The 27729-nt window shown below is 38.9% G+C and overlaps 1 protein-coding gene across 3 annotated transcripts in view; it reads left to right on the top strand.

Annotated features, from left to right (window-relative positions):
• Positions 1–27487, top strand: part of LOC138759250 (jupiter microtubule associated homolog 2-like) — a 66324-nt gene extending 38837 nt beyond the window's left edge. For 2 of the 3 annotated variants that reach the window (XM_069929368.1, XM_069929367.1), the window contains exon 5: positions 27286–27487. In XM_069929368.1, the coding sequence (XP_069785469.1) occupies positions 27286–27422 (137 nt within the window). In that variant the 3' untranslated portion in view covers positions 27423–27487. Of the gene's footprint in view, positions 1–8377; positions 8404–27285 lie in introns of all 3 variants that reach the window. The other variant, XM_069929369.1, reaches the window with a different exon arrangement.
• The last annotated feature ends 242 nt before the right edge of the window (positions 27488–27729 follow it).

Raw genomic sequence — 27729 nt, 5'->3', positions numbered from 1 at the left:
ATGTACATTTTTCAAGAAGAAATAAATGGGCAGTTTATTATTTAGATGGGAAGAAAATTCAAAATTTGGAAGTGCAAAGGGACTTGGGGGTCCTCATGCAAGATACCCTTAAGGTTAACCACCAGGTTGGATTGGCAGTAAAGAAAGCAAATGCTATGTTGGTCTTCATTTCAAGAGAAGTAAGGAGGTGTTAATGGGGCATTGGTGAGACCTCATTTGGGCCCCTCATCTTAGAAAGGATATACTGATGTTGGACAGAGTTCAGAGAAGGTTTACGAGGATGATTCATGGAATGCAGGGACTAACAAATGAGAAGTATTTATCGGCTCTTGGACTGTATGGAAGAATGAGAGGGGATCTCGTAGAAACATTTTGAATACTGAAAGAATTGGACAGAGTAGTTATGAATAAGATGTTTCCCTTCGCGGGTGAGTCCAGGACAGAAGGCACAATCTTAGAATTAGAGGGTACCCATTTAAATAAGAGATGAGGAAAAATTTTTTTAGCCAGAGGGTCATGGATTTGTGGAACTCATTGCCACATGCAGCTGTGGAGGCCCAATCATTGGGGAAGTTTGAGGAGATTAATAGTTATCTAATTAGTCAGGGTATCAAGGAATATGGAGAAAAGGCTGGAAAATGGAACTAGATGTGAGAATAGTTTGAGCTCATGGAGGAGTGGCGGAGCAGACTTTATGAGCCTCATGGCCTACCTCTGTTTCTTTGTGATCTTGTAATTGTATTTTATCTAACTAGGTAGATTGGTCAAAGATGAGAGTTGCAGGGTTTTGTGGTATCATCTAGAACTGTCCAGGTTTGTACAACATTGTAAAGTGCTGAACTTTGTGGAATTCAACAAGCTTTTATTTGACCCTTGAGTGATAAATAATTTGGTCATGACTCAGAAGTGCAAACTCTATTTCCTGTCAATTTAAAAATAAAGCTAAGGGCATCTTTTAGTCCAATAGGTATTTTTGGGATGCCATAAAATGTCACTAGCTTCAAGCTCAGTGACTATTGTCCTTGCCTCTCCAGAAGGAAAGAAGCCTCGTGCAAAAACCACACCCCTTTAGATACTATACGCTGATAGAAAATCTGGCAAACCGGAGATCTCCAAGGACAGTCTCAAGATGTGATCAAGTTGGATAGTGTGCTCAGGATGAGCTCAGTTAAAATATGAAACGGGCTATTCAGCATTTCAAGATTGCTATACCATGACTTTTGACCTTGTACAAGAAATAGCAGTGGCAGGTTGCATCATCCGTTGAACCCATTCTGCTACTTAACAAAATTGTGCTTGAGCTGCTTGTTGGCCTCGTCCATTTTCATACTTATTGCTCATGAAGCATGAATCAGCCTCCAGAATAACAATCATCTGGCTTGTCCTCAAATTTGTCAGCGTCCTTTTTCCTGATAGCGCATCTAAGAATAAATATGTAATGGTTTGCAACTTACATGTACTAATTTCTTAATTATCTACTTGAGGTCAGAAATATACATAGCCTTGTCTTTGCCAAACTCCTATTACAAGGATATTTTCCAAAGAACTATATTCAATGTGCCAGCCTAAATGCTCCCCTTGTTTGCTGACATGGATGGGGACACCCAGCTGTCTCTGACAACGCTAACTGTCCTTTTGCCTTCAAATCAGCTTTGCACTTTTTGACCCTGGCATTGTACGTCAATTGTCATCTTGCATAACCACTTCAACTTACTTACTATCTTACCTTAAATCTTCAAATGTTTGTATATGATGGATTTCCCTTCATCAAATTCATTAATATAGGTCACAAATAATTAGTTCCATGAAAATGGCCCATTATTTAACACTGAATTCCAATATTTTCTTGAATGTTGGGCTAACTAGCCTGTACTCTATTGCTGATCTCCTGAACCCTTTCTCGGGTTGTAATTTTTCAATCTGCTGGATCTGCTCCAGGATCTAAGGAATTTTGAAAGAGCACCGCTAATGCTTCCATTATCTCTGCTGCTGTGGTAATGCAAAAAGAAAGCTTTTAATAATTGCTGCTTTATTTCCCCACTATATTTACTTCAATCTCAGTTTTCTAGTGGAGATAAAACTTCAGGTACTGAAATGTAGAGCAAAAACTAACAAAGTACTGGAGGAACTCAGCAGGTTAGCAGCATCTGGCAGGAAATGGATGGTCAACATTTGGATCAAAATTATGCTTCAGGATTGCGAGTCTGGGGAGTACCCAATTAAAAGCTTTACCACATTCTTGGGAACATTTAGCTTTCAACTCAAAGCGTCCTGATTGTTAGCCACAAATGGGGCCCCTCTCCTTCAGCCTTTATTCCTTGGTATGTACTTTTTTATGAGAATAATGAATTGTGTACATCTGCTACTGCTCACTATCTTGGCTGTAGAGGAATACAAAGTCGTGAGAGGCATTATATAAAAACACAAGAATGCTGGAGAAATTCAGCAGATCTCCTAGTGTCCATAGCAGGGCACTGCGAGACCTGCTGAGTTTCTGCAGCATTTTTGTGTTATTGCTACAATCACAGCATCTGCACGCTTTCATTTTTCACTCTAGGGGAATTACACAAGCGTAGCCTTCCCCCCCCCCCAAAGGTAAGCAGGTTTAAAGCAATAAATTTGAGAGGGGAAGGATTTCAAGGGAATCGGAGAAGCACTTTTTTTTCCAGCGGTATGATTGTGGAAGTGGTGGAGATGGGTGCAATTGCAATGTTTAAAATAAAATTAGGTTCATGGTTAGCAAAGATATAAAGTGATGTGAGCCAAACACAAGCAAATGGGACTTGGCCCATAACTTGATCAACATCGCACAGAAACTAGCCCTTCAGCCAAGCATGTCTATAAAATGCAATTTATCTCTAGTTGCTTCCAGTGGATTTCAGGAACACTATGTATCATGGTTCATACCAACAAAGTGAAATAGTATAACAAAGGCATGCTTAAGTTAGGGTGAAGGGAGTAAAAAGGCAGATAGCATGGGAGAATGAGAATTTCATAGTTAAGATAGAAAACTGGGTGACTCAGGAAAGGGAAACTATAACGGACCGGGGTTGTAAATTGGGCAGCACAGATCTGTGGGCTGAAATTGCCTGTTATCCATGCTGTATGTATGTGTAAGCAGGCTGTTTTGGATACTATTGCAGGATTGGGGGGGGGGGGGGGAAGAAATGACCTACCAGGGTGCAGTGACCAAGTCTATGGCACTGAGCCTGGCCCTTTGGTTCAGAAGGGAAGGAGGGAGAAAAGGAAAGTGATGGGGATTCTATAGATATAGGGGCAGATAGGAGATTCTATGGGCAAGAAAGAGACAACCAGATAGTTGGTTGCCTTCAAATTGTTCAAGTCCAAGACATCTCTTATCTGGTCCAGAGAACTTGAAAAGTAAGGGTGAGCTGCTAGAAGTCATAGCATAGATTGGTATCAATGACTTGGGTAGGAAAAGGGTCAAGATCCTGGAGAGAATACAGGGAGCTATGTAGGATCCTCAAGGGTTGTTTAAGGAGACTTCAACTTCCCGAATATTGTCTGGCACCTCCTCATTGCAAGAGGGATAGGCAGGGCAGAATTTGTCCAGTGTGTCCAAGAAGGATTCCTGATGCAACAAGTGGACAAGCTATTCTGGATTTAATACTGGGTCTATTCTGGATCTAGTCAGGTGACTCACTTGTCAGTGGGAAGCATTTTGGTGATAGTGATGACACTCCCTGACCTTTGGCATAGGTCAAGGATAGAAGAAGACAAAATAGGAAAATGTTTAAGTGGGGAAGGGCAAATTATGATGGGATTACAGGGGCAGGAGAAAGTAATTTGGGAACAGATGTTCGAGGGAGCACAGAAGAAACATCGAACACGACAGCACAGTACATACCCTTTGGCCCACAGTGTGTTGCAGACCCAAGTACTAAACCCTCCCTACCCCTCCCATAACCCTCTACTTTTCTTCCATCCATGTGCTTGTCTAAGGGTCTCTTAAATCCCCATAATGTTTCAGCCTCCTACACCATTCTTGGCAAGGCATTCCAGGTGCCCATAATTTTTTTTTAAACAAAAAGCAATCTTACCCCTGATGTCTCCCTAAACTTCTCTCCCTTCACTTTGTACTTGTCCTCTGGTGTTTGCTATTCCTGCCATGGTGAAAAGGCACTGGCCTCTCATAATCTTGTAGACTTCTAGGCCTCCTTTCATCCTTCTATGCTCCAAAGAGAAAAAGTTCCTGTTCTGCTAACCTTGCCTCATAAGACTTACTTTCCAATCCAGACAACATCCTGGTAAATCTCCTCTGCACTCTCCATAGCTTCTACATCACATATTGTACAGGTCATACTTTCTCCAGAAGAGATCCCAGTGATGCACAAATCTGAACTCTTTCCCTCCTGCTGCACCAGCTCTTCATCTGCCACAACTTCCTATTCATACCCTCTGATGTGTGGCATAGGCAACAGTGCTTTTTAACTTTCCTAACTCCCTGCATTCCCTCTTCAGGACTTCATCACTACTCCCTATGTCATTGGACCCCACATGGGGATTATGTGACATCTGACTGCTCCCCCTCCTGAATGCTGTGAACTCGATCAGAGATGTCCCTGACCCTGGCACCTGGAGAATGTTTAGGTTTGTCCCACTGAGACAGGTAAAAGATGTAGTGCAAGGTTGACAAAAGGAGGTAGCTAGTTGAGAGGAAGAAGGAAGGACAAGGATCAAGAAACAAAATTTGTGAAGAGCTCATGAGAATTGTATGATAGCCAAGAAGGAACCTAAGAAAGGACTTGTTAGAGCAAGAAGGGATCACTAGAAGGAAAACCTTGAGGTGGTCTATGCATGTGTGAACAAAAGGGAGACGAGTAAAGGTAGGGCTGCTTAAGGATAAAAGCATGCAACATTTGCCTGGAGGTAGGGGAGGTCCTTCAGCATTCACCAGGGAGGGGAGGTATTTTGGTCAATGTGCATGTTTCGTACTGGCTGAGATGTATTCACTGGTTACTGCAGGAAATGAGAGCAGAGGCATTGGCGATTATTTTTGCATCCTCCCTGGCATGGGAGGTACTGGAGGATTGGAGAATGGCAAATATAGTTTAAAAGAAAGGAAATGGGAAGAATCTTAGGAAATGTAGATCAGTGAATTTTGCATCCGTGATGGGCAAACTATTGGAGAGGATACTTGGGGCAGGACTTGCGAGCATCTGGAGAAACATAGTCTTCTTAGGGGTAGTCAGCGTCCCTTTGTTATGGGCAAGTCTTGTCGCAGTGATAAGATAGGGTGGTAGATGTCAAATGCCTTACTAAAATTTATATACACAAGGACCCCATGGTAGACATATTCAGAAAGTCATGAGGCATGGGATCCATGGAACTTGGCTATTTGTATTCAGAATTGGCTTACCTGCAGGGAGCAAAGTTTAGTAGAAGTAGATGGAATGAATTTTGCCTGGAGGTGAGTGCCTATTAGAGATCTGCATGAATCTGTTCTGGGAACCCTGCTCTTTATGATTTGTAATTGATGACCTGAGTGAGAAAATGCAAGAGTGGGTCAGTAAGTTTGCAGATGACACAGAGGTGTTGTGCATCGTGTAGAAGGTTCTCGTTGGCAGAGACATGGCAAATGGAGTTCCATCTGGATAAGAATGGATTGATGCATTTTTGAAGATTGAAATTGAAGGTGGGATATGTGGATTGAAGGCAGGATTCTTAAAATTGTGGAACTGAGGGACTTTAGGATCCAAATCCATAGATCTCTTATGGTTACCATGAAGGTTCATGGGGTAGTTGGAAGGCTTATTGTTTGCTGACATTCATTAGTCAGGAGATTTAGTTCACGAGTTGAGAGGTAACGTTGCAGCTCTATCAAACTGGTTAAACCATACTTTGAATATTATGTTCAGTTCTGATTGCCTCATTACAGGTGGAAGCCTGGGAGCGGGTGCAGAGGAGATTTACCAGGATGCTGCCTGGATTGGAGAATGTCTTCTGAGGCAAGGTTAACAGAGCTAGGATTTTTGTCTTGGACCAAATAAGAATGAGAGATGACTTCATAGAGCTCTTCAAGATCATGTGGAGCATAGATATGGTGGATAGTGCTCTTTTCCTAAGGTGACAGTAGCAAATGTCGGAGGACATCTTTTAAATTTAGATTTAAATTTTTTTTAATTTAGGCATACAGCACTATAACAGGCCATTTTGGCCCAGGAGTCCGTACTGCCCTTTTTACACTTCTGGTATGTTTTGAATGGTGGGAGGAAATGGGAGCCCCCAGAAAAAATGCGCGCAGACACTGGAAGAATGTACAAACCCCTTACAGACTGCATGGGATTCGAACCCCAGTCCAGTCCCGATCACTGGTGTTGTAGAGGCATTGTGCTAACCACTATGCCAACTGTACTCTTCTGTACAAGATGAGGGAGGAAAGCTTGGGGGAGGCATTGGGGGTAAGATTTTTACAAAAAGTAGGTTCCAGCAAGGTTGGTGATGGAGACTGGTACAATAGGGATATTTATAAGACTTGGGCAGACAGAGGCCTCTGGATGTGAAGTATGGACAGTTTAGATTGTTGAATAGGTTTATGTAGATAAGCACAACATTGTGGGCTGAAAGGCCACAATGTTCTATATCTTCAATTTTTTGGTTTTTTTTAGTTAACCATCCTGCCTGATGCTTTATCTTTTTCAATAGTTTTATTAACATTGAAATTTCACGTCAAAAATACAGAGAACATAAGGATATATGTTAAAAGTCAAAAATATAATATTACTCTTAAATTATTTCATTCAAGGTACCCCACATTTTTAATCAAACAAATTACATTGTATATATGTGTGTGTGTATATATGTATACACACATGTGTATGTGTGTATACAATTTTAAAAAATCTAAACCCACTACTAAGAAAAAAGCTGGTCAAGAAAAAAAGACAATTCTTATCAGAGTGTGATAAATTACATAATTAGTCAATACTTCTAGCTTCATAAATCAAAGATTATAAAAGGAACTCAAAGGGTCCCCTCAGTGCTTGAAAAATTGAATTCAAATCAGAAATTGATGCTTTATCAAATGCCAAAATAACACTTTCATAGCATTTTCAATACTTTAGTGTTAAAAGTTTGTTTGTCCTGAATTGGAAAAATGGGTATAGAATACTTTGTCCAGTTTGCTGCCTTTATGACTGATTTCAGAAACTTTCCCACACAAATATTAAAATAGTAGACCAAGATAATCTCCTGAACATTGAAATTATACACTTTAAAAGCTTTCCATCAAAGAGATGGCGTCTAAAATTTCTTATCTCCCTGTCCAGTATTACCTCGGGAAATTAGAATAAATAAATGTTACTTTTAAACGAATTGTCTTCTGCATGATCATTTTATTTTTATTAATTGAATAAATTATCACAATTTTCCACAAAATCTGTTACGAAGGTTGATGACTGAATGTAACAGCCACTTGTTTGATATTCTTTTGTATGGACCATTATCCACCTTGTTAATTTCCTGATCATGGATTTGGCATTTCCAAGCACAATATTATTGGTTTACTTGGTGATAACCAAATCATCAGTCAAATTGTGAATCCATGTACAATATAAAATGTGGTGAAATAATTCCCAAGCTATCCTCTGAATAAGAAGCTTCAGAAAACAAGAAGGAAAATCTGGAGACAGAACTATGAATGCTAGAATTTGGAGGAAATATATTTGTTGAGGGAGCTTGGCAGGTCGACCAGAATTAGTGGGAGAAGAGGTTGGAACCCTTCCAAGAAATAAAAAATCTGTCTGATAACCGTATACACGTAATGCATGCGCAAAAGAGGAATGACTACATACAAAGCTAGAAAAGTGTATAACCTATCAGGCCTATTCTAAAGATGCTGCTGGACTTAATGATCCATGCAATTAAATAAATTCTAAACTTGGCATTCTCAACTAGGGCTTGTGATCCCAAGCAGTGAACTAATTGGTTGGATATCTTCAACTAATTAATCAAGATGCTGACTCCATTTGCTGTTCTAACAGTCATGGTTGACAAAACTCAGGATGTAAAGTGAATGTATGGAAAGCTGCTACTTGGGAAAAGTCTTGAATAGTCATATTTTAAGATCCAACTTTGAATCTGTATTTGTTTCTCTGACTTTGAGCTTTCTTTTCTAGTGATTTCTGTTGAATTATGAAAAGGTTGCAATATGTTTGGTACAGCTTGAATACTTGTATGAATTCTTGTGTACACAGTTTATTTTAATTGGTGAAACCTAGAGTTCTGTAAATATTTGAAGATTGTAACCATATTCTCAAAGTGGTGGCATTTCCTTCAGACATGTTCACACACAATATTTACTTGAATTGTAAATCTGCCACAATCTTTGCTAACCTCCTTTTTCTCTCCTTTATAGTTCGCTCTGGCAATTAGGACTGTCAGGTAACAAATGCATGCACTATACATTTGAACTTGTGTTCTGGGCTTGTATGAGAGGGGAGATGGATTTGCATTTTGTTACACAAACTTGCATTTTGCATGACTACTGGAATGAATTTTGTAATGTGACAAGGGGTAACCTCTGTTCCTGAAATAGGATGTCCTTCATTGTGTCATAGACAATGTGATTGATCTGCAGGTCTTAAATTTACTTTTAGCTTCAAATTTGCTTTGTTGCTATGTGATTGGGGAAAATGAGGCGAGTTAATTGCAATGGAAGCAGATCAACTAACCCTATTTTTGAGTTTTTACTATGTATATTTCTCACTAGGATTATGCATTGTCATCAAATTAAACACTATTGAAAAGCCTCAAAGTTTGGATAACAGTCAATAATCTCCAAAAATTGCCAACAGGAAGCTCCTAATTTCTCCAACCAATGTCGATGGGTGGCCGTGTGTGCTCTATGCTTTAGGGCTCATAGCTGAGATTGCACTCTGGATTATCTAATTGAAAAGAGGCAAATTGGGCAGATTCATTAATGGTCGTTACAGAAGCCTCCCTGCTTACTTCTGTAGTGAAGGTTGTTGTAAAAGTCCTCAGCTGTTATTCACTAGCTAGAGAGGAACTCCTAATCAGTATGGGTTCTTTCCAGGAGGTTCAGTGGATGCAATCTTGCCATCAATTTCAAGGAAAATGCAATAAACAACTTTTGCTCCACGTAGCCTTTTTAGTCTCACAATATCCTTTACCCTTGTCTTCTGAGTGCTGGTATGGAAGATTCTGCTGAATTTCCTTTCCTCTGAAATAAGAGCTGCATGAGAATTTTCAACCCTCAGTTCTGAAGGACTCTATTCCAAGTATAGATTGGGGTTAAGAAAGGATTTATAAAGATTTGATTTTTGCCAAGTCTTCAAATAGTGGCATTTTTCATTTTTAAAAACCCAATCTGATTTTGCACATCATCTGACATAATCACACTTAAATAGCTACTGGTGCTTAAGGGGATTTAAGGTCCCTGTCGTTCTCTATTTAACTGCACACCTGTGAAGATGGTGTAGTTGCAAAGCAATAATCTCCTGGAGGATAAGCCAGTGTTGTGGTGGTGTATTCTGGCAAACTTCCGGACTAGGTTCACTCCATTTTTAATTAAATAATAGAACAGAAAACACTCTGCTCAGCAACTAAGCAGCAATCTTGTAAAGAGAAAATAAAAATCCTCATGTGGATGACATCCAGGTAACTTCCTGGGGATGCTTGCTTTTGAAGGAATTTGAGTTCTTTCTCAGGATCTTTGTTGGCCAGCTAGAATATTGATTATAGTCTCACCAGGGATGGAGATACTGGCCCCGAAAATGGCACTACAGAGGATGCAAGTTGCCTGCACGCTTCTGCAAATGACTATACCTACAAGAGGTGCATCAAGCCGCAGCTCCTTACAGATTGTGTTGGGGGTCAGTTCATTTGGGAGGCAGAGGGTGTGGCAGACTGAAGCTATAAGGAAGCAGTTGCTATAAGGTAGCTTGGTGACTAATAAAAGAGGGAATAGGAATCATAAGTCAGGGCAGAGCACCCATGTGGTCGTTCCCCTCAAACATAAGTGTACTGTTGGGAAACCATCTACCAAGAACAATTCATAGCAATCAGGTGTTTGGCACAGACTGGCCCTTCGGCTCAGAAGGGAAGAGGCAGGGGAGTCCATCGGGGGACATGGGGGCGGCTGTTGGGGCAGGGGCATCTATCGGGGGATATGGAGGTGGGGGAGGGCGGGTGCAGGCTGTCACAGCCCAGCTGGCTGCTCCTGCACTGGGGCCACTCTGCAGCATAAAACGCAGTATAGCAATGGTGGTCTTCCCTTCCCATAATTGCCCACACAGCTGGAATTGTGGGCAACACAGAGCAGTTCCACCTTCATGGGGGATTATGGGTAGGGCAGACCACCATTGCTATGCCGCATATTTATGACGGGTTGCGCTGCAGCACCAGTCACCCCGCCTCCATCAGATCTGAAGGTGCTACGAGGCGCCTCTGGATATGAATAGGCCCTTTCAGATGGACCAGGCAATGCTGCAAGCAGCCTTTTAGGGCTGCCACCTGAAGGGAGAGTCCACAAGTTAAGATCCACTCCTGCCATGCCCTCAAAGCAGAGGGTTTACCTGAAAGGGCCTTATGACAGCATCTCCTAATCCTACATTTTTCTTTTGCGCTAACTGCAACTATGAATATTTATCCATCTACATCAGGGGTGTCAAACTCAAATTCACGGAGGGCCAAAATTAAAAACTTGGACTAAGTCGAGGGCCGAACTAAATATTTATTGAAAATTTTCAACAACATCTGCAAGTTTTCTCTTCTTTCAACATATGTAATGTTAAACTTTTTCTTATTAAAATAAATATTTAATAATAGTTTTGGATAAACTCTTTCCAGAAGCATTAACAAATGAGAAATAAAATATTCAATAAATAATATTTCTCTATAGAGGATTTGTCAAATGTTGCTAGTGTGCTGTCGAATAGTAAAATCTGAGGGCTATTGAGAATGTGGGAGAATAACATGATTCCTGAAACAATCAAATGGGTGACTGTGGGCATGAACTCTAGCAGGGTTATTTGCCATGCCCTTTTTCCATTGGTACAGATATCCTTTGATTTACACACTTTTCAAGTTTTATGCCTAATGAGCTTGTGTCCAGGTGCAGGACCATTTTTAACCAGGAATATATTTATCACTGTGACATGAAACTATTGGAAGATCGTTTTATCCTGAGATTAAAGTTCATAATACTTACTCAGGCCTGTGTCCGGAAGGGCGGGGTTTGCGGGCGATCAGGTTGGACAACGACAGTGCGGGGGCATCGGCTCTCACTGCAGGGTGGCATCTCGGCGGATCAGCGGCCCCGTCACCGTGAGTCGCGGATCGGCCTGCGGCAGGGAGGGGGAGTGGGCAACGGTCCTGGCGAGGTCAGGCCCGAGGCCTCCGGTTCCGGGCGCTGGGAAGCGGCCTTGGCTTCCCCTGACACCGGCCAGGCCCCAAAACCAGAGTCCACGGTGAGACCCTGCAACGTAAACAGAGAAGGTGGGGGCGATTAGCAGGCTGACGCCAATGCATTCTGGGATTTGTTGTATTACTGTGCATGCGCTATACTGGCGCGGTGGCCAGCGGGCCACCTCTAATACACTTTTGAAATGATCTTGTGGGCCAAATATAATTATATTGCGGGCCAAATTTGGCCCGCGGGCCAGAGTTTGACATGTGTGATCTATATTTTATATTTATTTTTTTTCTGACTTGGCATATTGTGGTAATTTAATGGATATTCTAGCAATTTGTGAATCTTGTACACCTGTTTGGCTGCAGAAAGTTAAGAGTTTGTGTATCTGCATATATATGTATATGACAGCATTGTGGAGTAAGGAAACATGTCCTTTGGCCCAACTTTCCCACATCAATCAAAATGTTTCACCCATCTTAATGCCACCTGTCTGCATTTAGCTCATCCCTCAACCCATCCTATCCATGTTTTATCATTGCCATCAAAGAGAAAGAGAGCTGGTGCTATGGAACCCCACTCTCTACACCTGTATCATTCTGGTTTGAAAAATGTATTGTTCCTTTGTACTAGGTACAAATCCTGGGGCTCCCTCTCCAATAGAGTTAAGAGTATTTTCAGTACATTATACCTGTATAAAGTCTGCAGTGGTTTAAGGTGGTCCACACCAATTATCACTACCTCAAGCCATTAAGAATGGCCAATGTGGCCTTTCTGGCAACTAAAGCAAATAAGCTCTTTTCATTCCCATTCCAAAGTTATGGAAAATAATTGAACCCTAGGAATGTATCTGTTTCCAGTTCCATTCATTTTTTTCTAAAACTATTTGATGATTATTTTATTGTCATGCCTGAAATTCTTGCATGCTGCAGTCAAACAGGTTATTGTAAAGGAAGACTAATAGTAAACTAATTTAATTAAAATTTAAAAAGATAATTAAAAGATAATATTCACAGTAATCCTAGTTGAAAAATGTGACGTGTAATGGTGCAGACAGTCATGATTAGTGTACCAAGGGGAAGTTCAAGGGTATTAATGTTAATTTCTTTAAATTTTGTTGTCTCCAAAAAAAACTTGTATATTTTGATTTGTAATAGAGATTTAGATAGTGTAATCTTGCTGAGTTTCTCCTGAGTTCTTTTGCAGTCCCCTGGGATTAAGGATTGTTTACTTCTACTTTCATTCTGATCTTGCAGAGGTTGATGTGGCATTTGTTTGCTTTGGCATTATCCCAGGCACACTGTATGTCAGATTGTTGCCTCTTTATTTTTGGGGGGACTTTGAGAACATCCTTGAATGATTTCCTCTATCCTGTGACAGCATATAATGGAGTGTGAGCTGTATGCACTCAAATAATGCCATGCTTTTTGCATTGTCTTGAAGGCAAATGGAAGAGCAACAAAAGATGGCATCTGATTACAGCAGTCCCTCATTGCGCTCCTGGAGTCTTAGTTTGTACTTTGTACAACATTCAGTAAACCTAAAAGTATTAGTTTCTGATTTGGATGAGATAGGTAATCATTAAACTATAGCTGACTGCATGCATCAATGAGACTTGACTTGTTGTCAGTTTAACTTTTCAATTCTTTCTTTAGAAATTAACTCCAGAGCATGTGTTTTTTATTAATGACCCTCGAACCTATCAATATTCCCTTTTTCAAGCAGGAACTACTTTGGCCACAGGCTCAAATTTAACATGTTGCTTTACTACTTGATCAAATTTACACTGACTGTGTAATGTAGTCTGTGCAATAAATCTTTTTCTTTACAAAATGGGTAGGAAAATAGACTATTTGATAAAGGCAGCTCTGCAAGAAAACTTTCCTTGATTTTGATCATGTAGTTGGTTGACACATTCTTACAAAGACAGACCAAATCTATCCGTTGTTGAAAATGTACATATCATTCAAATGTTCAATATTGGCTATCAGGGGTGATGTTTTGGAAATGATAAAGACCAGCTCAAGCTTGACGTCAGTTGTCTGATGTTCTACAATTTCACAGTGTGTTGAGTGTGGTCAAAACATGTGTTAGAAAGATGACACTGTGAGGGGGTTCTTGATGCATTGTGGTAGCTCCCTGAACTGGCTTTCAATCCAGATTGGAATTCCACTCTCAGTTCTTCAAGTCCTTGTATAAATGAATTGTAATTGAGATGCTTGAAATTTTTTGAGACTTGGTTTTGAAAAGTTGGAAATTATCTAATTTTTTTTTGGAAAAATGGTTATGACACATTGTGGAAGGTTTTTAGACAATAGACATAGAAGCAGAAATAGGCTATTCTGCCCATCCAATCTGCCCTGCCATTCAGTCATGAGCTGATTCACTCAGCCCCATTCCCTGGTCTTCTAGTCATAACTTTTGATGCCCTGGCTAATCAAGAATCTAACAACCACTTGTGAGACCCTCTGGCTAAAGAAAAATTTCAATACCTCTGTTCTAAGTGATGCCCTTCAATCCTGAAGTTGTGCCTTCTTGTTCTAGACCAGTGGTTTTCAAACTGCCCCCCAAAACTTGCATTCCACCTTAAGCAATCACTCTATGATCAGTAAGGAATTGCTTAAGGTGGTATGTGAGTGGAAAGAAAAAGTTTGAAAACCACTGTTTTAATCGTACTTAATTGACTTGTTATGTGTACAGTTTCAAAACTCCAAAGGAAATGGGCCAATGACAATTTTTTTTTTTTAAAAACTTTTATTTAAAAGATTTTGAAACAACTTACAATCAAGCATAACAGAAAAAAACCCACAATTTTTATATAAAAAAAACAATAACCCCGCCCACCCTCCCACCCCTAAAGCCAGCTCCCTTAAGGGGAACCAAATATAAAAAGAAAACATAGAATATATACAGTATTTTAAAGTATTTCTAAGTTCATATACTCCAAATAAGGAGACCACATTTTAACAAAAAATGAATAATCATACAAGTTGCATGTAATTTGTTCCATAATACTACAATTTCTCAACTCATTTTGCCAACATACTATATTAATCTTCACATTATCTTTCCAAGAACTAGCTACAGATTTTCGTGCTAAAGACAACACTAAACGTACAAATGCAATTTGAAATTTATCCAACCCCAATCCATTCAAAGAAAACATATAGCCCAATAAAAAAAATCAATGGGTCTAATGGTAATTTAATTTTAAATAATTTTTCTAAAACCAGTCTAATTCCTTCCTAAAATGGTTGTACTTTAATACAAGACCAAACGGCATGTAAAAAAAGTTCCGTACATAATCCACATCTAAAACAAGAATCGAATCATTAAGCCCATATTTTTTCAGTTTCTCTGGAGTCAAATATAACTGATGTAAAAAAAAAAGTTATAATTTTTTGATATCGCACATTCGTCACTTTAGTTACATGATCGTGACACACAACTTTCCAATTATCTTAAGGAAAATTATGTTAAATCACTTTCCCATTTAGTCCTAGATTTCTCCCATTCCTCTTTATCCATACTTTCCTGTAACAATTGATACATATCTGAAATATAACCTTTGGTACAGAGGAAATCAAAGATTCAAATTTCATCACCATGGGTAAATTCAATTCTTTACCATAATTATCTTTTATCAAAGCTCTAAGTTGATAAAGAATTTACAGATGTATCAAATTTCTCCCTCAATTGATTAAAAGAAAGAAACTGGCCTTCTTCAAAACTATCTTTATACCCTTAAAATTCCATCTCTTTAAATGATTATTGAACATTGAAAGTGGAATAAGCTGATTATGATATAATGGGGTTTAGATTGATAGTTTACCCTTTGATCCTAAGACCATATTTCTTTTAACCCATATCCTTAATAGATGTTTTAATACCGGCATATTACGTTCCCGTAATAAGTTCACATTCCACTTAAATATAAAGCCATTTCCACCTTCGCCCAACTCAGAGGTTGGTCCATATCCATCAATATACTAACAAATTTCAACTGAGCTGCTTCATCATAATTTTGAAAATGAGGTAACTGCAATCCACCTAATTCATATTTCCATGCAAGTTTATGCAAGGCTACTCGTGCTAATTTTCCCTTCCATGAAAACTCCCGCACCGCTCTATTCAGATCCTGATAAAAACCCTTTGGAAGTAAACATGGTATCGACTGAAACAAATATTGGATTAGAGGAAAAATATTCATTTTAATGCAATTTACTCAACCAATTAATGTTAATGGCAGATCTTTCCATTTAATCAAATCCATTTTAATCCTTTTAATAAAGGAACATAATTTATATAAAGATTAATAATCTGCATTTACTATTACTCCCAAATATTTAATTCTATCTGACCATTTTAATTTTATAATATTTTTATATTCTGAATAATCTCCTTCCCCATTCCCCAGCTGACAATATTTTACTCTTATCCCAATTTACTTTATATCCAGATAACTCTCCAAATTTCAACAAACTATCTTGTAAATATTTCAAAGACTGCTCCGTTTCTGTCAAATATACCAACACATCATCTGCAAATAAATTAATCTTATATTCATCATCCGCAATTCTCATCCCTTTAATCTTATCATTCTGTCGTATTGTCTGACCTAACGGTTCAATAGCCAATACAAATAAGGCTGGTGAAAATGGACAACCTTTTCGGGTCGATCGCATTAATTTAAATGGTAAAGAAATTTGACCATTTGTCATCACCCTAGCAATTGGATTTGTAGAAAGAGCCTTAACCCAACCAATAAAAAAGTGCCAAAATTAAACTTCTCTAACACCTTAAATAAAAAATTCCACTCAACCCGATGAAAAGCTTTTTCTGCATCCAGTTGGGTTGCTGTCTAAATGCATTGACTGATGTTACCAATCTAAGGAAATTATCAGATGCATTTCTATTTTATAAAACCTGTTTGATCTATATGTATCAACTGAGGTAAGTATTTAGCAAGCCTATTCGCTAACATTTTTGCTATAATTTTATAATCTACATTTAATTAAGGAATAGGCCTATACAAAGATACTTTCAATGGGTCCCTATCTTTCTTTGGAATCACAGTAATTATGGCACAAACAAGATTCTGGTGACAACTGATCCTCAGTTACTTGCTGCAATATATCTCCAAATACAGAGGATAAATCTTCATAGAATACTTTATAGAATTCAGCTGAAAATCCGTCATCCCCTGGTGACTTTCCATTCGGCATCTCCTGTATAGCTTCTTTAATCTCAAAATCTGTAAATGGAGTTTCCAATTCTTTAACCTCCTCCTCCCCTAAAACAGGTAATTCTAATTTAGATAAATAATATTCAATAGAACCAACGTCCTGCTTTCTCTCGGAAGTGTAAAATTTTTGGTAAAATTAATAAAGCCGGTCATTAATTTCCTGAGGTTTATGGGTAACTGTTGAATTCTTTTCAACAGCATTAATAGTTTGTGATGTCTGTTCTGTTTTTAATTGCCATGCTAATACCTTATGAGCTCTCTCACCCAATGCATAATAACGTTGCGTAGATCGGTAAATTAAATGCTCATACTGATAAGTTTGTAATTTCAACTTTGTTAAAGGAGCTTTTTTATCTTCTGTAACATCTTTCTGAAATTCCTTTTCCAACTCAATAATTTGTTTCTCCAATGTCAAACTTTCCGCCACATTGTTTTTTTTAACTTTCGTAGTATAACTAATAATTTCCCCTCGCAAATATGCTTTCAAAGCGTCCCACAATACAAAATTACTACGTACTGAATTAACATTCTCAGCCAAAACCAAAGTCATCTGTTCCTTAACAAAAGTAATAAACTCTGGTTTCCTCAGTAACATTGTGTTAAACCTCCATCTATAAGATGATTGTACCACTTCTGGACTTACACAGGAGAAAAACAACATAGAATGATCCAATATAACCCGACTTTTATATTCAGCCTGTAGTACTCTACCTTGCAAGTGTGCCGATACCAAAAAAAAATCTAGTCTAGAAAATGAATCATGTCTAGATGAATGGAAAGAAAAGTCTTTCTCTGTAGGATTTACTCTCCTCCAAACATCAACCAAATTAAAATCTTTCATCAAGGCTCCTATTTGTACTGCCACCTTTGATTTCCTTATACTTTTCGGAGATCTATCCAATAAAATCTCCCCCATTCAAAATATTGTCATTGGCCTGATTTAAACGTAAAAAAGCCTCAGACATGAACCATTCATCGTCTACATTAGGTGCGTAAATATTTAATAAAGTCCATGATTCAGCAAAAATTTTACCATTCACCATCAAAACCCTTTCACCATCAAAACCATTTCCTTCAACTGATTTCAATTCAAACGGTAATTTCTTATGAATTAAAATTGCTACACCCCTTGCCTTCGAATTAAGAGAAGAAAACACATGACCAACCCACTCTCTCTTCAATTTCAAATGTTCTTTTTCAGTCAAGTGCATTTCTTGCAAAAAAGCTATTTCAACTTTATTTTTATATAGGCCAAAACTCGTTTATTGGATTATTCAAACCCTGGACGTTAAAAGTTGCAAAGTTCAAATTAGACATTACTTCAATCTAATAATATATCACACTACTATAAAATATTGCTCCCCTTTCTAATTCCCTTAATATTATAAACCCTCCCCCATATAAAAAAAATTCCAAAAAGTCAAATAAATAGAAAGAAACTACTAACAAACTACTAAAAATCTGGGTGTGGTAAAACCCACTAGTGGCAGATGACAATGATTCCAGTCCCAATGATTGTTCCGGGTCCTCAATATCAAGAAGACTTTGCGTCATTTCAATTTTCCATTCTTTCCGTGTTTCCCATTTCCATTTACCCTCCTTTTAGGTTACAGTGATGACGACCGTCCATTTCCTCGCAAATCTGGCAATGAATTAGCAAAAATTAATGCATCATGTTCATTTTCAAAGAATTGGGATTGAAAATTCCCAATGAAAAAAATTTCAATACAGCCGGATAACGGAAAGCAAATTTATAACCCTTTCGCCACAATACCTCTTTAGCTGAATTAAATTCTCAGCATCTTCTAATAGTTTCTTAACTCAGATCAGCATAGAAAAACACTGTTATTTTGAACCATCATTGGAGTCTGATTTTGCCACGCCTTCTGCACCGCAATTCGCAGTATCATTTTTCGATCCTGATATTTCAAACAGCGAACCAAAACTGCTTGTGGTGGTTGACCTGGAAACTGATTCTTCCTCAGTGCTCTATGTGCCCAGTCTAGCTCCAAACCATCCGGAAAAAATTCATTGCCTAGTACCTCAGGGATCCATTTCTTAAAAAAACTTTACCGGATCTGAACCTTCCATATCTTCTGGAAGACCTACTATTTTTACATTATTTCTTCGACCTTGATTCTCTGATGAATTAATCTTCTTCAATAATTCCTTCTGAATCCCCCAATCCACGAAAGAATCCTCCACTTTTTCCATTTTTTCTCTATTATGCTCCACTTGGTTCTTACATTCAAAAAAAGGCTTCTTCAATATTTTTTAAATTATCCTGTACAGTGTCCACTGTTTTTATACATCTACTAACATCACTTTTAACTACAGTCATAACTTTCTTCATAAAGGTAATCTCTTCACACATCCTGTTCATTTTAGTTTTCACTTCCATAAATCCTTGGTTTATCTGAGTAGACATCTGCATTGACATGTTTTCCATTTGATGAGCAATCCCTTCCAATATTTTAAACACAGATTCCAGTCCAGGTTCCATCACTCCCCCTTTGAGGCCTTGCTTTCTCTGGTCCCAGCCCTCATATATTCTTCCTGTGTTAATGCCAATAATGCTGAGCTCTCTTCTGAAGCAGTAACTCCTTTTCCAGTGCGGCTGCGGGTCTGGATACCCATCGACAGCATGCCAACCTTCCCAGCCTGCCGGCTTTCTGGTTCCCCCGCAGCTCAAGCAGCTCCTGAACTCACGACGCACCGCACTGCCCAGAAGAGTCGTCGACCACAAATGACAATTTTTCTCAAGCAAAATATTTCAGTAACAATTGGGTCCCACACACATCCCACTTTAAGCAATCCCTTACTAATCACAGTGCACTTATGGCATAAGGATTGCCTAAGGTGGAATGTGAGTTTAGGGGGGCAGTTTGAAAACCACTGTCCTAGACACTCCCACTATGGGAAAGAACCTTTCTACATCTACTCTGTTCATGCCATTCAACATTCAAAATGTTTCAGTGAGATTTTCCACCCCCCGCCCCACATTCTCCTAAATTCCAGCAGGGACAGGCCAAGAGCTGTTGAATGTTCACAAGAATGTTTCCTGGATTCTTGTGAATCATCTCTAATATCAGCTCATACTTTCGTAAGTGAGAAGCCTAAAACTGCTCACAATACTTGCTGTCTCACCAGTGCCTTTATAAAGCCTCAACATCACATCTCTAATCTTGTATTCTATTCCCTTGGAATGAATGCCAACATTGCATCTGCCTTCTCCACCAACTCAACCCCAAGTTTACCTTCAGGTTATCCTGCATGAGGACTCCTAAGTCATTTTGCATCTAGGAATTTTCAATTTTCTCCTATTTATTTAAAAAAAAGTCTGCCTGTTGATTTCTGCTACCAAAGTGCACGACCATACACTTTCCAACATATTTCATTTGTGACTTCTCTGCCCATTTCCCCCAAATTGTCTAAATCTTTCTGCAGCCTGTTTCCTCCACACTCTGCATCTCCACCTATCACTAAGGGTTTACAAATGTGTTTAACCTGCCAATTAGTGGGTAGAATTTTAAAGAACTTTTCAGGTAGGCAAACGACCTCAGAGGTGGATTACTGACCAGTGTACATGGACCATGTAGCTGCTGGTGGTCAATTTTTTTTTTAAACTTTATTTAAGATTTTATAACATGAATAACATATAGGATTACATAAAAAAAATTAAGAATAAAATAATAAAGTTACAATACAGTATCAGTAATCTAAATAAACTATACCCTCCCCAATAATTATTACACATTAATAACTCAACTCAAATTAGTCCAACCCCCCTTTCCCCCAAAAATAAAGAGTGAAGAATTAATAAAGTTAATAATATATGTGAAAAAAAGAAAAACCCACTTACAAAAAAAAACAAAAACATAACCGATTAAAATACTAACAAAAAGCAAAGTAATTAATACTAAGATATCAGACTTAAAAAACATTTAAATCAAACTTAAATGCATATATTTAACAAACGGAGTTAAGATGAAACATATATTTAACTCAAACTTAATATAAAAAGTTAGTAACATTATCAAAAATTCTTAAACAATAATCAATTCTTTAAAAAAATATTGTAGCATGGAAAAAAAGATGAAAAAAAAACTTTCTCTATAGAGATAAACCTTCACCAAATATCAAATAACTTCACATCTATCATCATATTAGTCACATAAACCACCATCTTAAAACAAAATTCAAACCTCATTAAGCATTGTACAATTCAATTTTAGTACTCTTCCACCATTTTTCCCTTTTACTCTTGAATAGTTATCCAATAAAAGCTCCAATACCACGCTGGTGGTCAATTTGTAAGCAATTGATGGCTGCCCGGGTAGAAAATGACGACAGTGTTTGCGTGCAATGGCTGTTTTCCTTACCCATAATCCTCTGTGCCGCTGGAACGGATCCAGCCATGTGGGGGGATTATGGGTAAGAAGGATGGGCATTGCTCCTGCCCCAACTCCATTCTACGCCAGCCCACTCTGTTACCCCCCCCAACCCCCAACAGCATTCCGATTCCACGCTTGTCCCGGCTCTAACAGCACCCTCTTTCCTCTCTGCCCCGATTCCGCACCTGCCCTTTTTGGAGGCTAACGCGTGGGGCCTCCAGTTACAGGGTGAGTGCGTGGTGCACACAATAATCATGTTGACGTGATGGAATGATTAAACGGCTTTAATTACCAAAATCCTGAGCATTACTGATCCACTACTTGGCCAGGTTCCTGGTACAGGAGCAAGAGGAGGCAAGTCCGGGCATGCCAGCCTTTATTGGGAAATCCAGGGAGGAGCCAAGGGAAGGTCAGGTAGGTTTGGACTGGCCAGTCCGTTCATCTATGCAAATGCCTTTCGCCACACTTACCGTATCACCGAAGGGCGGGAACACACTTGAATTACTGGTTGCTGTTCAACTGGGCAATTTAGGGTCCAGTGTGTAAGCGACTCCAGGGACCTGCTGCCTGGGTAAGATACACAGGTCCCGAGCAGCCCCAGTTTGTAAATGCCGGTTGTATCATCTCATCTGATTTGTTATTTGTTGTATTCTAGTGACCAGGTCATCTATTCTGGATTTTCTAGGTCTTTTTCCCCTCCCTTTCTTTCAAGGAATTTGTACAGGTGACTTTATCTTTTAGGACCCCAAGAAATTACCATCCTGAAACAGTGCATCACTAAACCTTCATAATGTCTTCATCTCTTCCAGTAATGCCCAAAACCTGGAAGAATAATGACCACTTCTACTTCAATTTGCCCAATACTTTGCAATTCATTTTTTTTTGTCTACATTCCCCACAATTTCTTCTTTGCTTAAAATGCAGTGAACATGATGAATTTGGAATTTTGTCAGGCCAAACTACTTTTCCTTCACATTGTGTGTGGGTGTTAGCTTGGAGCAGACCATTGCTCTACAAAAAAAATAAGGCAGTTAAAATACTGCCACCTTTGTTTCAACTTTCAAAACTCTTAATCACAATAATTCTGAAACACAGTAATTCTTCGGGGAACCAAAACCATGTATAGTAGTGAAATATGATATTCCATCACAACAGAGCTGCCAAAATATCTGCAGCTAACTCTTGACCGGTTTCTTTTTAAATTTTCTCCATTCTCACTATGATGGGTACCCATCTATTTCATACCAGGATAGATTTTGTTATTGAAATTAACATGCACGATTTCCACAATAGTCAACAAACTCTTGATAATCTCTATCAATTAATGCCATTTTGCAAATTTTCAAAAGATGGCTATGGAACTCTATAATACCAGCAATTAAAAAAGAGTTTGAAGTAACAAATTGGGTTACTCTCAGATGGGCAGTCGCATCACTAGGGTGGGTGTCACCCAGTGAGGTTACTCATGGTGTCACCACACCCCCACACCATGGACTTCCTCCCGCACCAGACCATACAGAATCCTTAATGTTTTTTGCACTAATGTTTCTCGTAAATCATAATTCCCATATTTCACTGAATGTAATGGCCATAGTAGTGAGATAAACGATAATATGTGATATAGTTGTAAATAGCTTAAATGTAATATTTCTTAGATTATATGAATACTAACAACAAAATTGTTTTGTAAATACTTTCTACATCGAATTACAACATTATTAGTAATGGAGCAAAAACCCTTTTTTTAGCCTTTTCCTTTAATTACTTTTTAATTCTCAAAAAAGGTTCACAAATACTAATTACCATAAGATTGTAGCTAAAAAACCAGAAAATTTGACAAAATCAGCGGCTAGAAAAACACCGGCAGCAATGAAAACAACAGCGCGCGCAGATGAAACCACGTGATTCAAAGCCTCGTTGTAATTGGGTCATAATGACAGCTCTGACCGGAGCGCATTAGAAGGTTCAAAAAGTATATTAGCGTAGAGTTTTAGCCTTGTAGGTATATTGATACATGCAAGCTGGGCTTACGAGAAAGGTTTTTGTTGTTACAACTAACGACAGGGATAGTTTTATTAAAAAAAAATTTCTGCTGAAACTGCACAAAAATTTTTATAGGTAGTTATTTTGGTGTCACCCCCTCTAATGGTTTCATCCGGTGCAGTCTGCAACCCCTCGTGTTGCCAATGCAAATAGATAATGCATATTGTGTAATGTTCTGAATTGAGCTTGAGTGCAACATTGTTCACCAATTAAATGGTGCATACTAAGTTTTGAGTTGTCTCTTGATAACATACATATCTCTTACCCAAGTCCTTTGTCTTTATTCCTATACTTGTATTTTTGGCCAAATATTTCGGATAGCAGATTCTGCCATGAGCAGTAGCAGTCTATTTCCAATGGTTATAAAAGTTTAAATCGCCAAGTATGTCAATAGCATTTTGGTTTTCTACAGAAGGCAGTCCAGTTGATCGTGATCTTAACACAGCGGTGTTTGTAAGATCAGTTACCATGTAAATGAAATGTGGAATATAAATAATCAGGGAGCTGCACTTGGGTCATTGCAAGCTGCAATTGTCTTGTTGGCCCTTATGTAGAATGTTTCCCTAACAAGTCTCTCGTGATGTGCCTCACACATTCCATTTTTCAGAAATGTTGCATAAACTTGGCTGCCATAATATATCATCTATAGCCTTATCTTTCCACTGTCCTGATCCACCTGGAGAATGCTGCCTCACACACCAGCCTGCTGTTCATTGACTTTGACATTGAATACAATCATTCCCCAGAGGCTGGTGGAGAAGCCGTCCTTGATGGGACTCACCACCCCCTTTGTAACTGGATCCTGGACTTCCTAATGGAAAGATCACAGTGTGTCTGGGTCGGCAGCACAAATTTGGGCACTCACACTAAGCACTTGTGCACCGCAGGGGTAAGTGCTCAGCCCGCTCCTGACCCACGACTGAAACGCCAGATCCAGCTCCAACAGAGTCATCAAGTTTCAGTTGACACAACATAATTGGCCTCATCTGCAGACTGGCCCGACAGAAAATCTTGTGGAATAGTGCAAGAATAACAACCTAAGCCTCAATGTGGACAAGACCAAGGAGATGATTGTACACTTTAGATGGTTGACCATCCTCTACTACACCTTAATAGCTCAGTAGTAAAGACAGTAGCGAGCGCCAAATTTCTTGGACTCTACTTAAACAGTGACCTAAACCAGTCACACAACATCTCATTTGTCAGGAAGGCGCAACAGCGACTGCACTTCCTGAGAAGTCTAAGGCGGGCAAAACTACTGGCCACCATCTGTCAGCTTTCTGTAGAGCATCCTTGTCAGCTGCATCACAGTATTGTTCAGTTGTTGCTGTAGAGCATTGGATTGCAGGTCAATCTACAGTGCCATAAGAGTGGCAAAGAGGATCATTGGGGACTACTTCTTTCCCTCCTTTCCCCCCCCCCCCATGCCATCGATGTGATCGACATGGATCATTTTTTGATGAGGAATCGCAAAACCATTGGAGATCCCTACCACCCTGTACACAGCATCTTTCAGATTCTCCTGCCGGTAAAGAGATACAGGAGTATCAGAACCAGAACCACCAGGCTAAGAGACAGCTCTTCCCACAGGCAGTGAGACTGCTGAATGTCTGAAATGAACTGCTCATACAATCCCTTTTTAATTTTATATATGTATCTACGTACTGCACATGTATCATTTGTCTGTGTGTTGTATCTGGATATGTGTGTGCGTGTTTTTGCACCGAGGACCAGAGAACATTGTTTCATTGGGTGTGCTTGTGCAAATGGATGATAATAAACTTGAACGATATTTTTGGCTGCTAAACATGCTTATTTTCTGTTTATTAATTTTTCCATCTTGCCAGATCTTGTAATTACACCTACTCTCAATTGGATTTGTCTGAGAAAAATGTAAATATATTTGAAATTTCAGTCCGACTTGTTTGAAAAAATGTGACTAGAACTAATGCTTGGAGAGCATTTTCTTTGTCAATATGTATAAAACGATTGCTTTCTGACTTGACCTTGTTCACAAATCATTAAGCAGAATTTATCAAGACATTTTGAAAATACAAATTTATTTGATTGCAAATATGTAATGTTTTATGTGGCTTCCAAGAGTCCAAATGATCGAGTGTTCTGTTGTGAATTGTTCTGATTACTTGGTTACATAGAATCGTAGAAATGTGCAGGTCAGATGCTCACCATTCTGCCATATCCATTCCAGTGAAAATGTCTCTGGGTTATTCTCACAGCTCAGTCCACATTTCTGTTTGTTATATCAATTCAGATGCTTATCTGCTGTGCTTTATAAATATGGGGGGCATTGTGAATTCAAGCCAGCCATACCCACCACCATTTTGGGTGAATTATTTTCCTCTACTGTCTCAAATCTTAATTTCCTTACATTAGCAACTGGGGATGAAGATTTATCGATCAGGTTTTTAAAAAAAAAACCCTGATTGCCTTGAGTAGGCATCTGTTTTGTAGGCTTATTAAAACATCTCCTCATGTTTGGGGCATTCCCCAGTCCTGGCAATCTTGTATGGTAATAATCAGCACTGTTCATGGTGTAACTAGTTCTTACTGTTCTATCACAGCCTGTCTGCTGATTATATAGTTTCAAATGGGCTAAAACTGGACACAGCACCTCAAGATACCTTGATGATGGGACCAGGCCAGAAACTCTGGTTACCCTTCAATTCCTATGGATGTTGCATGACCTGCTGATTTTTATCCCAACACATTTGTCTATTGCGCACAACCTCAGGATCTGCAACCTTGTGTCACACAAGACCTCAGGTGTGGTTTCACACAGCCTGTGCAGTTGTAGTGAGGTTTCCCTATTTGTGTGTCATAGCATTTACCTTCCTCATGACTTGTTCTACCAGCATGTTTCACGTTTGAGAAATTCTGATCTCTGGCCAGCAGCACTGTTTAATCTTTTTGATATAGAAATATTCTGTATTCCTATTCATGAAGTCTCTTAAATTTAACCTTGAACTCTACTACTTCTGCACAAGGTGGAAAACACTGGCTTCGACCTCCCATCCATTAAAGACCTATAAGGCAGCTAGCCTCCCAAAGGACATCTGTCATCCTGGTCGCAACCTCTTCTCACTGCTGCCTTCGGGCAGACCTGAACCTCTGGATTCAGAACCGTTTTTTTTTTTGTTTCCTAAAGCTGTCAGGTTCTCGAACCTCAATTTACTATCATAACCATAAACTACTCTGGCAACACAAAAGGACCTCTCTGCTCCATTGCACTATTTCACTTACTGAACTTTTTCTTGCACTAACTGAATATTTATATTTTCTATTTATTTCTTTTTATACTGGATTAATTTAATGTATTAGTCTCTAGTTATTTTTTTTTTTACAAAAGGTACCTGTGTGGTTGCAACAAGAATCTCACTGCAAATGAGTGTGTGTATCTCATTATTAGTAGATGCTCTGTCCTAAACACTTACGTTATCGTGAACTTCCTTGTCCTATCTTGTGTGATAGGACAAGGAAACCCTCCCTCCTTAATCAGAGCACATTTATCCTAAACCCAGATCATGAATGATTCCGTATGCTCTGATCTATTCAATTTAATTTGGTATCTTCCAGATTTACATAGAAATCATAGTGTTTATGCTGACAATAACCCACTCTTTTTAAAAACTGCCTACCCTCCATTTTCATCAGTTACATTTATCAATCTAATAGTCTCTTAAAAGATCCTATTATTGCTCTTGCCTCCCACTGCTGTTGATGGCACCAACCATTCTCTGGGTAAAAAACCTTGTCTCAAAAGAGATTCTAAATTGGAGAAAGGCCAACTTTGAGAAAAAGAGAAAGAAACTAGAAATCTAGTCAAGTTGTTCAGTGGTAAATGTCCCCTTGAACATCCATGCATTTCCTGGTAGCAGCAAGTTCATTCTGTCAGCATCCTGCCTGTGTTACCCTGTCCCTGTGATGTACCATCATCTCATCTCTGTGCCAATGAAACCAAAGAATGATGATCAAATTGCAGCTTTAAATGGATGTATTGTGGAAGCTATTTGTTTAATTTCTGTACAGAACTGCTATTTAGCAATTGCTTTCAGCGTTGTCCTTCCTCAGTGTTATGCATTGCCCTAATTTTGCACTGCCGTATTTAATACCTCGATTAAATTTGTAAAATAAAAAATTTAAAGTAATTTTTCAAGTGAAACTGTTATGCTAAGTCTTTTTTTCTCCTCCAGCTGCAACTGAAAACCAAATGGAGGTCCAGGGAAAGAAAGAAGAATCTGTGTCCAGCCCAGTAGCACCTGCTCAACCTGAACAATTTAAGTCCAAGAAAGTCCCTCCTGGTGGAATCTCCAGCCTTCTATTGGGATAAACCTGTAGCTCACTTCATTTCCTTAGCAGCAGACTGAATAAATGTTGTTATTATTGTAAACTTAACATTGGAGCTTCACCATTTTATATTTGCACTTGACATTTGAATGTTCCATTGGTGCTCCAAACACAAGACCTTCTGGGAAAGGCATGAGTCATGTTCTCCCTGTGATGTAAAGTACTTGCTTGTTTGTTTTTTGTGTGACTTCAGACTAAATTCTGGCATTTTGGACTTTGTATTTGGGTGTGATTTGTGATGCAAATTAAAAAAAAGTGCTCCAACTATTACTTCATCCTTCTGGCCTTGG

The sequence above is a fragment of the Narcine bancroftii genome, chromosome 3, assembly GCF_036971445.1.
Source record: "Narcine bancroftii isolate sNarBan1 chromosome 3, sNarBan1.hap1, whole genome shotgun sequence".
Classification (NCBI taxonomy): Eukaryota; Metazoa; Chordata; class Chondrichthyes; order Torpediniformes; family Narcinidae; genus Narcine; species Narcine bancroftii.
Note: the sequence above shows the minus strand (reverse complement) of the source record. Positions and strands in the feature narration are given on the sequence as shown.